Raw genomic sequence first — 16,026 nt, 5'->3', positions numbered from 1 at the left:
CAGGTGGATTTCTAAGTTTGAGACCAGCCTGGTCTACAGAGTGAGTTCAAGGACAGCCAGGGCTACACAGAGAAACCCTGTCTCGAAAAAACCCAAACAAATAAATTAATAAATAAATACAGTGAGGACGAATGGCCCCCCAAAAGCAAAGAGACAGAGATTGAGACAGAAAGAGGTGGGGGGGGGGGCATGGTATCTTATTTACATATTTTTTTATGTTTAAGAGTCTTTTGCCAGCCATTTGTGCAAACCTGCATGGTTAGTACCACCGGAGGCCAGCAGAGGGCAGCAGAAGCCTGGGACTGGAGTTACAAGAGGCTGCCAGGCAGCATGCAGGTGCCTGAAGTCAAACCCAGGTCCTCTGAAAGAGCAACCGGTGATGTTAACCATCTCTCCAGCCCAAAGGCTGTCTCTTAAGTTAAACTATGTATTCAAGTTTTGAAAAAAAGGCTGAACTTTCTCCAGAGTCCAACAGGATAGATATGTGTGGACTTAAGACTGAAAGCTGCCAGGGCAGGCACTCACCTCTCTCGCCGCACAGTCATGGGGCGCCTCTTCTTTATTTACTTTTCCTTTTGGAAATCCCCAGCCTGACTTTGCCAGGTACCCCTGAACCAGCAGTACCTGGGAATAAGCAGAAATTCAAAACCAAAAAGTAAACGGACCTACTTTCCCACACTCCATTCCCCAATCAAAGGCATTTTTTTTCTCTGTATTTATGGTCATTATTTACCAATAAACTGTGTACAGCGTTCGCCCTAAATATCTTCCAAGAATACAAATACACTGTGAAGAAACGCACCTTGTGTATTTAACACATATTGTTTCAAACAATGAAATGACACTTAATGTAAATGTATTTACATTAAGACATAAGTACAACATTTTAAGATACAGAATGCACTGGTACCCAGGGGGGACCTCTGGCCCCTTCTCAAAGATGGAAGGGGGAGGGACCTATGAGGGAGAGGGACTGGAAGGAGGAAGGGGCTGCAATCAGGATGAAAAGTGAATGAATAAATGAATGAATGAATGAATAAATAAATAAATAAATGGGAAGAAGATACAGAATGCAGGCAAAGCATCCAAAATTTAGTTTCTTAACAATAGGGCATTTTAAAACCACAATTTAGAACATTACATAAAAAATTTTGTCAACAGGCTAAGTCGGTCATCACATCACTAGAAATCTTTTGTTCCAGTACACTCACGTTCTCCAGTGTCTCATCGAGAATAATTGCACCGTAAGTCGGGACTCCCATTTTATATTCCTTCCATTCATCCAAAATTTTTTCCACATCTTCACCTTGTGGCAGCAGAAACGGACAGTGACTGAAAAGTATGACTAATGTTAAGGAAACTACCATTTACCTAACAGCCTAAGAAATGACAACAGGGAGGGGCTCGAGCGACACTCTGTGTCTGAGAACACACTAGCTGCCCTCTGCAGAGCTAGAGACCAGCTCCCAGTGCCCACATGTGTGGCTCACAGCTGTGAGCTCCAGCCACAAGGGGTCTGATCCCCTCCTCTGGCCTCCACAGACACCCATACACACAACTACCGACACAGAAATTTAAACAAAACAACAAACAAAAAACCCAATCTCCACAAAATTATATGTAGAAACAGACTCATTGAAATCAACTCAAGCCTGCAGCTTATTTAGATTCCCCCAAGCACACTCATTTTCCTTTGAGCATAACATTGACTTCTGTATTTAACCTAGACACACAGCAAGCTACGTGACTGAGGGATCATCAGTGCTAGACCCCCGAGGTATCAGATCCACAGGAGACAGCCTGGGGGGAGGTGCATACATTCTACCAAGAGGAAGGAGCCACTGGGCACATAAAGAGTTAACGGTGCTAGAGCCTGGGTTAGCAGGTGAGGGATTCCGTATGCACTCAAGCTCTTTGCCATATACACACATGTATTCATTGCTAACCGTTAACATTAAAGGTGGGCCTGGCTGAAGCTTCTCAAGGAGAACTTGGGTGTCAGTTATTTCACAAGAAATAAAGCATGCAAAGCCGGGAGTGGTGGCGCACGCCTTTAATCCCAGCACTCGGGAGGCAGAGGCAGGCAGATTTCTGAATTCGAGGCCAGCCTGGTCTACAAAGCGAGTTCCAGGGCAGCCAGAGCTATACAGAGAAACCCTGTACCAAAAAAAAAAAAAAAAAAAAAAAGAAAGAAAGAAAAAGAAAGAAAGAAAGCACGCAGCTAGGAAACAGAACAGTGTAATATATTAAAGAACAAACTTATAGACAGAAACATCTTCTGGTGCCCCACACTGTCAAAGGCCCCATCAACTAAAACAGGATAAGTGGCATGTGGAGAGAACCATTAGCCTCTGAGTTTCTCAACCTGAAGGCCTTTGCAATGGCCCTCAGGTCCTTACAAACTCGCATATTCTGTTTTTATTCTGATGTTAATTCCACAAGCATGTGACATGAATGTATTTCAACTGTGTAAGATGACAGCGCATGGATACTATCAGTTGATTTTAGGCAGTGGTGAGACTAACACTAATTTAATCCCTGCAGGTAATAACAGCAGAAGCCAAATACATAAATATTTTAGAGTAAAATGATAAGGGAAGATTCTACAGAAACTCAGAACTACCATTAACACTGACAAGATGAAGTCATATTTAATTCATCCCACAAATATAATTGTATGAGACCTATTACATATTTTAAAGTTTAGTTTTACGGTTGAGTAAGAAGTAGAAAGGCCCTCTACGAATCCAAAGGGGTCAATCATCTGACATCATAACTGAAAGGCAAACACACAGCCAATCACCGTATGATTATCCCATAACTCCAGATATGTCAGCCATTCCATGAACAACTGTGCAGTTCCTCAGAGACCAAGATGCTGAAATCACTTCTCCGTAAAAGTTTGATTCTCTACAGTCAATAAAATTCTGTTGTAGTCATCCAATGAAAAACAAAAACATAACATTCTTTCCCCTTCTCTGGAAGTTGACTCCCCGTCCCCATAAAGAGTATGACAAAAACAGAACCCATCACAAAGAAAACAAACAAAACGTCCCAAGAAAACCTTCAGCTTCTCTGTCAAACAAGCCCCACGCAGTTCAGCTGTTACTTGTCAGAATCATATTCTTTTCCATTTATTCTGAAGTATCTTTTTTCACTTTGTGAAGTTTTTCTTCCAAAATGGCTTTTAAAGCAGACTTCTAACTTCAAAATATGTTTTTTGCAATCCTTAACACTCATTGGTTCTTTCCTAGATAATGGATCTATCCTAAACAATTACCATATATAGGAAGCCTGATTTCTAAACTTACTTTTTGCTTAGGCAACATTCACTTATTTATTAAATAAAGAAGGGAGCTGGGAGCCCAAGAAATTTAGTATTTCCCTCCACCAGCCAAGTTAGGGGCGGATCTCAGGGCCTGGGACTGAATCTGGAATGGTTCTTCTCGGTTCTCTTGTTCTCTTGACTATGGCAGGCACTCCACCACCCTGAATTGCGATAGCATTTTCCTTTGTCTCTCATGAGCCTAAATGTTAAGCCTACCTTGTTCACTGCAAAACGCCTGGTACAATGTAACCATTTCGTTACTTATTGAAGCCTAGTTCTTTCTCAATATAGGTTCCTTCCTCCATATAACAACAGTAAAGAGAGAAAACTGCATCAAGGTTTTGGTTTAAAACTCACATGAACTTGAGCAAATCCTTAGTCAGAAACCTGAGAATGTACAGCGGCTGGAAAAGCTGTATGTAAGTTTATACAAGATGACCAAAACAAAGGGTTCCCACAGCTGGGCTGTAGCTCCTCTGTACAGAACCGGCCACCAAGCCTTCATCTAAAGCAGTCTGATCCTCTTTCCCTTGGACTCCTCACCAATGTCTACACATCACCAATGTCTACACATCACTAATGTCTACACATCACCAATGTCTACACATCACCAATGTCTACACATCACCAATGTCTACACATCTATTCAATCAAGTGTCCTGCATCTTAACTGTTCTTTCTGGACCCTATAGCTATGGCTCAGATCCCTACTCCTGTCTTAAGGACCAGCGCTTGTCTACGGCTCAGGTCACCAAGCAAACACATCTTGGGTACCATTTTCACATGATGACCAATCAGCTCTGCTCAAACGCTGGCCATGCTAATGTCTCCAGAACAGTAGATTACCCATTTTCTATGGAGCCCCAGGGATTCCTTATGTTACAGATGTGGGAAGAAACAGGGAACTTAGTAGTTTAGTATTTTGGGTCATTTGTACCTGCTCTAAGGCACTGCTCTAACACATTGAATTTGTGAGGACAAATTCACTCAACACATAGTGAATGGCTAAGAACAGCATCTACCGATTAGTCAAATCACTCCAGTCATGACTTAAGAGCCCCTACACCACCACAGGTTCTTCCATGCACTTCCAATATGGCCCTAGAAGAATCCCCTGTTTGGCACAAACTAGTTTTACTTTTGAACTCTACAGAACACAAGTCTACTCATTCCTTGCTTTTTGTCTATTCAAGATACTGTATCTCCTTTAAAAATGCTTTGTTTAAAAGTCTATCTTACTTATAAATTCTAGGAACATTTGCTACAACAACCCTTCATTAAAACAAATTGTCTTTTTTTTGTCTGTTCATTTTTGAGACAGGGCATTCCTATGTAGCCCTGGCTGTCCTTCTGGAACTCAGAGATCTACCTGCCTCTGTCTCAAGTGCTGAAGTTAACTGGATGAGCCACTACGAACTACTAAGCTACAGCACATACAGGAAGAAAAGCTTCTTCAATCTGATCACGTGTTAATGACGTACTAAGAGTGGAGCAAAACCCAGCATTGTCCCAGAAATAGCCTAGGTCTCTCACTCCTCATCACTATACACTTCAGTGCTGTGAAAAATGAGAGCACAGCGAAACTGCCTCACGTGGCTCTTTCACTATGTGTTATCCAGAAGTTACAGACACTCAAAGAAAAACAAAAAGGGGAGTTTGTGCAAAAGTATTTTATTAGAAACAATGAAAGACAATCATTATAGCAACAAAAAGGATATCAGCTTTGGCAAAGTCTCTTATCCCGCACTGAGGTAATCCTGGTGTGTTCTGCATGTAGAAATCCAAGTAAAACCAATGGGCAAGTTCAATCTGGAAGCACACTCGGATCGCATTGTCTCTTTCTTCACTGGGAATATGCAAAATAAATCGGCTGCCAAAACCAAAAATGTCCAGAAATTACAATGACCAACTATTACAGTTTAACATATTTACTTCCTTACCCCACCCACCAACTAGGAGAGGAGAGCAGGAGCAGTGCTGTGGACTTGGTTTAATCACTTATGTTAACTGGGTTCCCAAAATTACATGGGAATTTGTACATCGGCATATAAAGATGCCAAGGGTCCCTGTCCCGGGTTGGCTTTGTTCAGCAACTAAAGTTGCAGTTGACCAATGACTGGGCAGGGAGACACAGATGGGACTTTTAGGATTCCTGGGCAAGAAACTCAGGGGATGAGAGGGTGGGGTGGTGAGGAAAATGGATTGCCATGCCAAGAAGGGATAAGATCTAGGCTTGAAAGCAGCAGAAGAGAAATTGTACCAATTATGTAAGAGCCAAGAAGAGCCCCCTCCCCCCGCCCCCCGTAGTCTAGGGTAGCAAAGATGGAATAGCAAAGTGATTAAGGCATATTAAAATAGAAGGCTGAATGTGTGTCTTTCCCTGGAGAATCCACAACATCGGGGCAGTAAAAAAGAACTCAAGCAGCCACCACCAGGGAGACTACAGTGGATTAATCAAGTTCTGACATCATCAGATGAGAGTAGCCGGAAAGAGTGTTGAGAACTGGGTGTAGCAGTGCAGTGCCTGTACTCCCACCAATAGGGAGACTGAGGCAGCAGGGTTGTGGGCATAAAACTGGCTCAAAGGAGAGGACTTGTAGAGGAATTGTTTAAAGAACTGTATAGCTACTGTTCCCAAATGAGAAATTAACTTGAGAGCTTCCTAGCAAATTAAAGCAAGCGAGGAAACTACCGGGATTTCTTCTGAAGTCCAAGAATCCGCAAGTATCCTTATAATCCAGCCAAAGTGCCTAACACCCACATAGTCCCCAGATATGAACAACACAAGAGACAGCTGTGGGAGGAAGAAATGGGCACCAAGGTTTCTCTTTAACACACTCGATTTCCCAAGGAGCATAATCACAGAGCCTTGACTCACACTAAATTCCAAATACTTTCTAAAACCCAAAATTAACTCTTTTAAACTCACCAAGAAAGGAGGAAAAAGTCTTTGTGTGTGTGTGCTTTCTATACAGGAGCACACAGTAGCTGTATAGAGGTGATGACAACGAGAGCTGTCTGTCTGTCTTTAGTGAGGCACACGGTTAGAACACACAAATCTAAGTGAGTGTGAATGCCGGTGGGTGTGAAACAGTCACTAATTGCTTCTTTCTCAGTTGATCATTTTAGGAACTCCTTCTTCCTTCAAGCATCAGAAGCAAATTCAACTAAATAAAGTAAATGCTCTGGCCTTCTGGGTCATTTTTATTAAAGAGCTACCACTCAACTAATTAGTCATATTGCATTATTCATTTGCTATAAATGCCATGTGATTTTTATTTCTGTTCTCAAATTTCAAAATTTTAACATTAGTGTCACATCCAAATAAACCAACAACAGCACACACATAAGTGAGATAGATCAATATGAAGAGATGATCAATATGTAGAGCTGCAAGAGGATCTTTCCGTGTAAGGACACCTTGTTCTTAGAGTCTGTGAAGTGTGCCTGTTTATTCTATCCACGTTGACCTCTGCTGGTCTACTTCAGACGCATCCCCAGGGACTCAGAAACACTACCTTCACCATGCCAATGCACTAGACTCCTCTGGACATGTTTATGCTCTCTCAGACTCATGAAATATCCAAACCTGTTGTATACCAGTGACGGTATACAATATACTGACAGTTGTAATTTACCTTTTAAATGTTTAGGCTGATCCCTGCCTAAGAACAAGACACAGTCACGGAACCTGGACAGAAACTTGGAATAACTTAGACGACTCTTCTGAAAAGTAAATACACGTGGAAGGAGGAAGCGTGGAAAAGATCAAGATCAAAACAATGTCACACGTCCGCATGTCTCAAGATACCCTGCTGCAACTGGGGATGCGGGTGGGCAAGCTCCAAAAGTCGCTTCTTAGGTCATGGAGTCAGACAGACAGGATAAGTTCCTTCCAAAGCTCAGCTCATAGAACTGCCCAGGAATGCAGAAGTAGGGGAGAATTCCAGGGAAATGGGCCCATAAAATAGCACTGAGGTTTATCTTGCACATGCTCAGATTAGACTTGGAGCAGCCAGTTATAATCTTTGAGTGAACTGAGAAAAATCGCTGGCCAAACCCCAAACTGGCCACTAGGTGGCACAGGGGAAAGAGCACTGTTGAAACTAGACCTAGCTTTAGTTAGTCATCTTCATGCCTAATCTCTTTTCTAGGATTGACTGCGCCTAGAACAGCTTCCACAATACAAGAGGAGTCAACTCACTACACCTGTCCTAGCCAGGCCACCTCCTTCTTCCCATTCTCTCAACAAAACACTGTCTGCTTTGCAGCTTTGCTTCTGTTTCATTTTTGAGACAGGGTCTCACCATGTAGCCCAGGTTGGCCCGTGGTTTGCTTTGTAGATCAATCTGACCTCAAACTCAAGAGATCTACCTGCCTGCCTCTGCCTGCAGAGTGCTGGGATTAAAGGTGTGTGCCATCACCTCTGGCACATGAACTGTTGATCTCTCAAAGCAGGGAGTTCTAACTAGAAGAGCAGCCTTGCACACTGCAACAGCAGTGTGTTCAGCATCAGCACCATTTCCACACTCTATCTGAGTATACTACCTGCCAAGCTGCCACAACCAAACCATCTCCAGATACTGACAAATGTCCCTGAAATGTGTGTGTGTGTGTGTGTGTTACTCCCAGTAGAAACTGTCTGCATTAGATGTGCTAAAATACAGGTTATAGGAGACCACCGTTTGCAGCTGAACTTCTGTACTAGTCCCCAACTAAGCATCCTGAACACACGAAATGGAAGCACCAAACCTACATCACGCTGTTTTCCGAACTTCCTAGAAACCAGGAGACAGCGGAGCCAAACTGTCATAGGCTATGACATACGGAAACGTGATAAGGAAATGAGAAAATAGCGAAGCCCCTCCTTATACGTAAACTCATATATACATTTACTAGTTAGTCTTCTGGAACTTTCCCCTCCATGCTGCCAGGCAAGAAGAGCAGCTTTGAAAGAGAAAGGCCACGCCTTCATTCTTCCCTCAGCCCCCATCCCCCTTGCCTATGAATCTACCTCTCACCTAGTTTATGCTCCTTGACAGTGCCAGCCAATGCTACAACACTAACTAAAGCCACATAAAAGACCTTCCAAAGACTGTTCCCTTCTGAGAGATCACCACGCTGTCTTTACACTATAGTCAGAAAATACAATTTAGAACCTCACCAAGGTGGCCTGTGGTTACTTCCTGCACTGTCTTTTCTCTCAGATAATTACAATCATCGTCCTTGTCTCAGTCTCTCCATTCAGTTCCTGTCTTCACAGCTTCAATGGTTAGAGGACTGAAAACAGACACAGCCTTGGGCCTGAGGACAGCCCCCTATGGGTCACCACTCAAGAGTCGGGGCCTTCACTATATCACAGAAAAAAACTTCATGACTAGCCAAAGTAAAGCAAAGTTAGTGAATTTATTAATCAGAAGAAATGGATAGTATACCCTTTAGATATAAGTACAGTAGAGTAGGGTTAGTATATATAGTATGTAACACACAGTATATACTTTAGATTTAAGTACAGAAGAGACTTCAACTGACTCACAAAAAGGAACAGAATACACATGCCAGGCAGAGTACAGGGTTCTCAAGAGTCCCACTGTATGAGAGATAACAAGACACCTGTGCTTGACTGGGGTTGGGAGTTGGGTGAAAACATTCACCCTTCAGACCAGAACAGAAAAAATTAAGTGTATTGCATACAGCCAGGGTAAAGGAGGCACGGGCAGTAACAAAAGAACGACTCTTGTGAGACAATGGAACTTTTGCACTGTGTGATGGTTTGTATATACCTGGACCAGGGAGTGGCACCATCTGAAGGTGTGGCCTTGTTGGAATAGGTGTGACCTGGTTGGAATGGGTGTGTCACTGTGGGTGTGGGTATAAGATCCTCACCCTAGTTGCCTGGAAGTCAGTCTTCCACTAGCAGCCTTTGTATGAAGACATAGAACTCTCGGCTCCTCCTGCGCCATGCCTGCCTGGATACTGCCATGCTCCCACCTTGCTGATAATGGACTGAATCTCTGAACCTGTAAGCCAGCCCCAATTAAATGTTGATTTTTATAAGAGTTGCCTTGGTCATGGTGTCTGTTCACAGCAGTAAAACCCTAACTAAGACAGAAGTTGGTACCAGGAGTGGGGTATTGCTGTGATAGGCCTGACCATGCTTTTATTTGAAAGAATGTGGATTTTGGGACTTTGGATTTGGAAAGCAGTGGAATGCTTTAAATGGGGTTTAATGGGTCATCCTAGTAGGAATATGGAAGACTTTGTTGCTGGGAGTAATTTGAACTGTGTTGACCTGGCCCAAGAGATTTCAAAGGAGAAGAATTTCAGAATGTGGCATAAAGACTGGTTTTGTGGTAATTTGGTGAAGAATGTGGCTACTTTTTGCCCTTGTCTGAAAAGTTTGCCTGAGGCTAAGGTGAAGAGACTTGGATTAATTGCGTTGAAAAGAGAAGTTTCAAAAAAGCCCAGCAGAGACTTTGTTCTCTGGTTAAGTCTTATGAAGAGAAGTTTGAACAAGCATAGCAAGCTAAGAAAGGAAAAATATAAAATATATGGTTTGAGTATTAAAGGAGTACCAGGAAGTGAAATGGAGCAAAATCTTGTGTTCTAGGAGATAAAGATTAAGGGAGTGGGACCTTGGGGCAAGATCCTACCCAGCTAAATTAAATCCAGGCATGGTGGTACACACCTTTAATCTCAGGAGACCGGCATGCTGATCTCTGCATTCAAGGTCAATCTACAGAGCAAGAACCAGGATAGCCAAGCTTAGGCAGTGAAGGATTTAGAAAACATAAAACTAGTGATAATGTAATAATACAAGGGGATCATGTTCTAGTTCCTGTAAGCAGCAGAACTCGGCAGCTTCAGCCATGTGGCTCTGGCTCTAGAGTTAAGAATGGAAGGAACTACTGGGAAAATTGATGCTGGTTAGCTGGAGCTAAGGAATTAGCAGTGATTAAGAAGAGACAAGCATCACTGAGGTGAAATCTTCTGGAAATTGTTTTCTGGGAGCACAAAGAAGCTGTGTTCCAGAGATAACCAAGGTTGCAACTCATGCTGCGGCTGGACTTGGTAATATGTAAGAGTCACTCAGGTGGTACTGTTTGTGAAGGAATGAAGGGATAATGGAGAGAAGCTGAGGCTTAGCACTGTGAGAGGCCAAGGAAGGCCATTGGAGAAGGTGAAGCCTCAGCTGTAGTTGATGGCCCAGGACTNAAGGGGTCATGCAAAGGATTTGAGGCTTGGCACCCTGAAGAGAGCCTATGAGAGGCTATTGGTGAAGCCTAGTTGGAGTGGAATATCCCAGTGTATTGGAGATGTCAGTATCATGGAGTGATCACCAAGAACTGCAGCCGTAGTGGAGTGGATCAACCTGAGCTTAAAGTGCTACAGAGGGCAGAGCTGGAAAAGTGATGCCAGCCCTTAGGAGGAGTCCAAAAGATCAAGTGGAATCCCAGACACTGAAACAAGAAGCTGTAACATTGAAATTGCCTTGGAGACTCAAAGATGTTAAAGATGCCAGAGCCATGGGACACATGCTGAGGAAAGCCACTAACAGGGAGTGGAACCAGCCCAGGAGAAAGCAGTTTGTTGCAGTCAANAAAGATGAAAAAGGAGTGGAGATCTGAAGACCACTTTGACATCAGCCATGGAGATGCAGAGTTTGGAGTTTGCCCAACTGGTTTCCTGCCTTGCTTTGGGGATTACAGTTAATTAAGTTGAATGAATCTCAGAAGAGACCTTGAACTTTGGACTTTTAACATTGTTGCAACTGCTATAGACTATGAGGACTTTGAAAGTTGCACTAAATGCATTTTGCATTATGCTATGTTTAAGTATGGCCCCCACAGACTCATGTTTTTGAACAAGTCTATGGGGACCAGGGAGTGGAACCATCTGAAGGTGTGGCCTTGTTGGAATAGGTGTGACCTGGTTGGAATGGGTGTGTCACTGTGGGTGTGGGTATAAAATCCTCACCCTAGTTGCCTGGAAGTCAGTCTTCCACTAGCAGCCTTTGGATGAAGACACAGAACTCTCGGCTCCTCCTGCGCCATGCCTGCCTGGATACTGCCATGCTCCCACCTTGCTGATAATGGACTGAATCTCTGAACCTGTAAGCCAGCCCCAATTTAATGTTGATTTTTATAAGAGTTGCCTTGGTCATGGTGTCTGTTCACAGCAGTAAAACCCTAACTAAGACACACTGTTTTAGACCTACCGTCTCTTGGTTAGGGTAACCACAATAGTTAACTCTCACTAACTATCTAGAATCTAAAATTACCATGTAGACAAAGCTCTGAACACACCTGTGATGTTGATTCTATTTAGGTTAAGTGGGGAGCTCTGTCATAGACTGAACAAAAAAAGAGAAAGCAGGATGAGTACCAGCATTTAGCATTTAGTGCTTTTGGACTGCAGGTGCAACATGGCCAGCCTCATGCTGCCCTACTATGTTGGGCTGGACCTTCACATGCCTGCACACTTTGAGGCAGAATCAATCCTTTTGTCATAGCAATGAGAAAACTAATTTTGTGACTCGCTGTGCAATCAGCACCCATGCACATGAGGTCAGTCATCACTGCTCTTGTAATTGCTATCTTTCAGAGGTTAGCGAACAAGGTACCTTTCAGGGCCCTTGTACTAAGGTTTACCTCTGCAGGGAATCCAATTTGGGAAGAGTTTTTCCTCCTTTTGAAGACTGAAGGGGTCCTGAGGCCACACAGACTCTTGTGTATTCTGAGTCCTAAGTAGCCCTAAATGTGGGACCACAGTTACATCCCTTATGGACCCAGAAGTGAGTCCCTAGAAACATCATGTCTAAAGTTCCAGTTCACTTCAGGCTTGAGACTCCAGAGCTTCCTCTGACAGAGTTCTCTCTATAGAAACTAGACCAGGACCTCTCCGCTTTTCACTTTATTAGACATGGCCTGCCTTCAAAGGTTGCAATAACTGGGAAACTTTGAGAGCTGTATGACTAAACATAGTCTCTAACAGAGACCCTACCTCATATAACAAGTTCCCTCCCACGTCAGGGATGTGTCCATTCCTACACACACAGTAGTAGCCACTCCCTTACAACTGCCCTCACTCTTGAAGGCCCCAAAGTCATTTAGTTGTGAAGTTCAGAAAAGCTTACAGCACCTTGCCGATAAATTCCTGGCTCCTGGACCACTGCACCCATATAATGCTCCTCATAACACTTCTACTTCTGTAGTAAATCCAGACAGCCCCCACAGAACAGTCTGAGGGCCACCAATGTGACTGTGCTCCTAACCTACAGCACAGCTCCCAATTCTTACTCCCTCTTCCAGACAATGCCTTCCAGACAGTGACCTAAAGAAAGTATGTGTCTGTATTCCCAGACTAAGTTCTTGGCTGCCTCCAAATCTCAGGATCTCTCAGTGTTCAGACTGCTTGGCAGCATACTAGAGCTTTAGCTTTAGGAACGGCCCCACCTTTTGGACAGTCCTTAGCCAAAGAGCTGACTGTCCTCCAAAGATGAGCAATCCATCTGTAGCCCTGACAGACTCGCATGAGAGCAAAACACCGTGCGGGCCTTCTGTAACTGTAAGGTTCCCCAACAGGCTCCAGTCTTCCCTGTAAGACATGCAGCCTCTAGGAATTAGACTACTCTCCCACACAAGGAACCGTTCTAGTACCACAAGGATCTCGTTTTAACTATGGGGACCTCATTCGCCAAACTATTAAAGACCTTTTTAGGTTTGGCACAATTATCAAGAATTCTGCAATGTTCAGTTCAGACTAAACAGACTCTGCTATGCGACCTAACGTAGATCAGAGAAGGAGCCATTAGATATAATCTCTGAAATGATGTGGGCCCCAGACCTCCTTAAACACTCACCCCAACACTGGCTCTTTATATTCTTACTAAAACCCTTTCTTCTATGGACAAGAGTTAAAGAAGTGGTGGCAAGAATTTTAACTCAGTGCTGTGAATTTGGGGGCCCAAGGATCCAGTTGTTTTGCAAGCCATTACATCTGGGGGCATAGGAGAATCCCTCTGCCTTGGTTCACTGATAACTGTGGCTCTTTGTGGAAAGCCTCTAAGCCCTGGACAGAGAATGATGATTTCCATATTATCACTGCAAGACCCTGAAGTTAAGCTTTCAGTTCCTATTGGCCCTGCACTAGGTCTCATGTAACAGAGCAGACAAGTTCCAGACTCTAATGTCTCAGAGCAGACTACAAAACCCTGCTAAACTTTAAATTCTGCCAGCTTAGTACTACATCCTAACCCCAAGGTCTCTCTGGAGCAATCCACGTGGAGGTTAAGACCCTACCTGTGGGGCTAGATCTGACCCACATGGTTCTCCATGCTCTCAAGGGAGGCCACCTGGTGGTTCACAGACAGAGGATGCAAACCTTCAGGGTTTGTGATAGTCAGGTAAGCACAGGCCACAGGAGCCTCCCGGGTAAATCCACAGTAGCCTCAAAGGCAGAACTAATTGCTCTCACCAGGGTTTCCAGCTGGAAGTAGAATGACAATATTTACATAATTTAGCTTGTGCTCTCTTCCTGAACAGGAACATACTGCCATCTGAAGGGAACACTCCCTGCCCTAAATGTGACAATTAAATGTGCTGTGGTGGTCTGAATGAAAATGTCCTCCATGGGCTCAGATATTTAATATTTGGTCTGTGTTGGCACAGTTTAAGGAGATTTGGTGTGACCTTGCTGGAAGAAGTATGTCACTGGGAGCAGGTTGTGCCATTTCAAGTTAACTCTCTCAACTGCCTACCACCTGCCACATCCACTCCATCATAAACGATTACCCCTGTGGAACAGTAAACCAAAGAAACCAAATTTCTTCTATAAATTGCTATAAATTTTTTCTATAAATTATAAGAAAATCAAGAACAGAAACACATACCTATGAAATTTTTGGTTCTACTAGAAGCCTCCTAGCTTCCAACCCAAGGAGTTACTACTATTCATGACAAGTCCCATGAAAACCCCCCATGTCTCAAGGTAGCACCCAAACAGATCAACAGGCAGCTGGACTTCCATTCCCCACTGCCTTAGTTCCCAATCCTGGGCCCACAACATACCCCTTAGCTCGAGGCTTCATGACCACCCAGAGGGGTGGTTTCAAAGACCAGAAAATAAGTCAGTTTCCTGAATCCTCCCAATGGAGGGGCCTTAACATTTCATCAAGTTACACACTGGAAGCCAGTGTCACTGCAAACTCTGAGTCTCTCCTCACAGGCACATTCTTCAGGCTTTGACAATCATTTCTAAAGCTGGTCCTACCTGCTGTCAGGCCAATTTTGAGAATCTTCTGCTTACACAGCACAGAGGACCTCTGTGGGGGAAGGCTAGCAAGAGTCTCAATTACATGCCTCCAGATGAGGGACTCATGACTTCTATTGTGTGCCATCACCAGAAGGACAGAGGCATTCACCAGTAAAATTAAGGGGCCTCAGAGGTAACAACTGTTCTCAGGGACACATCATCCCTTGCTTAGCTTCCCAGATCACTACAGTCTGATAGTAGCCTGGCCTGTCTTTCATGTTCATTTCACTCAGGGAATGAATAAAACTCAAAAGCTAACTTTCCCTCCAGGGCCTCTGCTATCCTCTGTCGGCTAAGATGACTGGAAGGGCCACTCCAACTCCTAAGAGATCTCTCACTGAACTCCCACTTGAGACTAACAGTCTTACTCCACACTTCTCAGATGCCACATTACTGTCAAACCCACTTCTGCCCCTTAAAACTCCTTCTCAGTGGGCTTAAGCCAGACCTTCGAGCTCATTCAGTCTGAGTATGCTATGCCACAGAACCAAGACTGACCACCTCTTTAAAGGTTCCTACCTCACATTAACATGGAGAATTAGTTTAATTTAAACTCTTTTCAGAGGGTAAAAGCCCACTGGAACCTGTGTAGACTGGATTTTATCAAGGCCTGTACATGTGTCCAACTGCAGTGAAGCAACAGAGCCTATGACCACCTGGGCCACCGCCCCACCCCCAGAAGCTCACAAACTGCCAAACAACAGGAACCCTTAGGAATCTCTGGCTTCTCTTTTGGCCAGACCTAGGTAAACCTGTAGCTTCAGTTACCTCTAGACCCCAATGAGCAGTCTGGATGCACTGTCCTATCGTTCTGAATCCTGTGGCAGAATTTTGCCAGCTTTCATCTCTCATTCCCTAAACATTCTATTCTCTAAGACCCGACCCAGTATAGGACATTCATCTTCAGCGCGCTCCCTCAGGAAACTTCTTAAATATCCCTGGGCCAGCCGACCGGCATGGTTTGTTTCTCCTCTCATCTTCACAGTCACTATCATCAGACTTCCCACCTGCCTTCCTAAAGCCATGGCATGCTATGATTCTGTATATGTGTGACATGCACAGGTGTGTGGGCAGGGCAGACGCTGACACCAAGTGTCACCTTCTTTCTGTTTTGTTGTGAGACAGGGTCTCCCTATCTAACTCTGGCTGTCCTAGAACTTACCATGTAGATCAGGCTGGCCTCTGCCTCCCAAATGCTGGGATTAAAGATGAGCACCACCACACCCAGCTTTCTACCTTATTTCTTGATACAGAGTCTCCTACTAGTGGGCTAAGCAACGGACTCCTGGAATTGGGCAGTTTTCTGTGCGGTTAGGCGCTTTGCCTGCACGGATGCCTGTGCACATTCATGCAGTGCTCACGGATGCCAGGAGATGGCATCGGAT

The 16,026-nt window shown here is 44.1% G+C and overlaps 1 protein-coding gene across 1 annotated transcript in view; it reads right to left on the bottom strand.

Moving 5' to 3' along the window:
• The window catches only part of Dcp2 (decapping mRNA 2), a 46,569-nt gene that overhangs the window by 25,845 nt on the left and 4,698 nt on the right, over positions 1 to 16,026 (bottom strand). Inside the window, exons 2-4 of the mRNA XM_021150698.2 lie at positions 5,047 to 5,198; positions 1,212 to 1,339; positions 526 to 624 (exon numbers count right to left, since the gene is read on the bottom strand). Of these exons, the coding sequence (XP_021006357.1) occupies positions 526 to 624; positions 1,212 to 1,339; positions 5,047 to 5,198 (379 nt within the window). The remainder of the gene's footprint in view (positions 1 to 525; positions 625 to 1,211; positions 1,340 to 5,046; positions 5,199 to 16,026) is intronic.

Source organism: Mus caroli, chromosome 18, assembly GCF_900094665.2.
Source record: "Mus caroli chromosome 18, CAROLI_EIJ_v1.1, whole genome shotgun sequence".
In the NCBI taxonomy this organism is placed as follows: Eukaryota; Metazoa; Chordata; class Mammalia; order Rodentia; family Muridae; genus Mus; species Mus caroli.
Note: the sequence above shows the minus strand (reverse complement) of the source record. Positions and strands in the feature narration are given on the sequence as shown.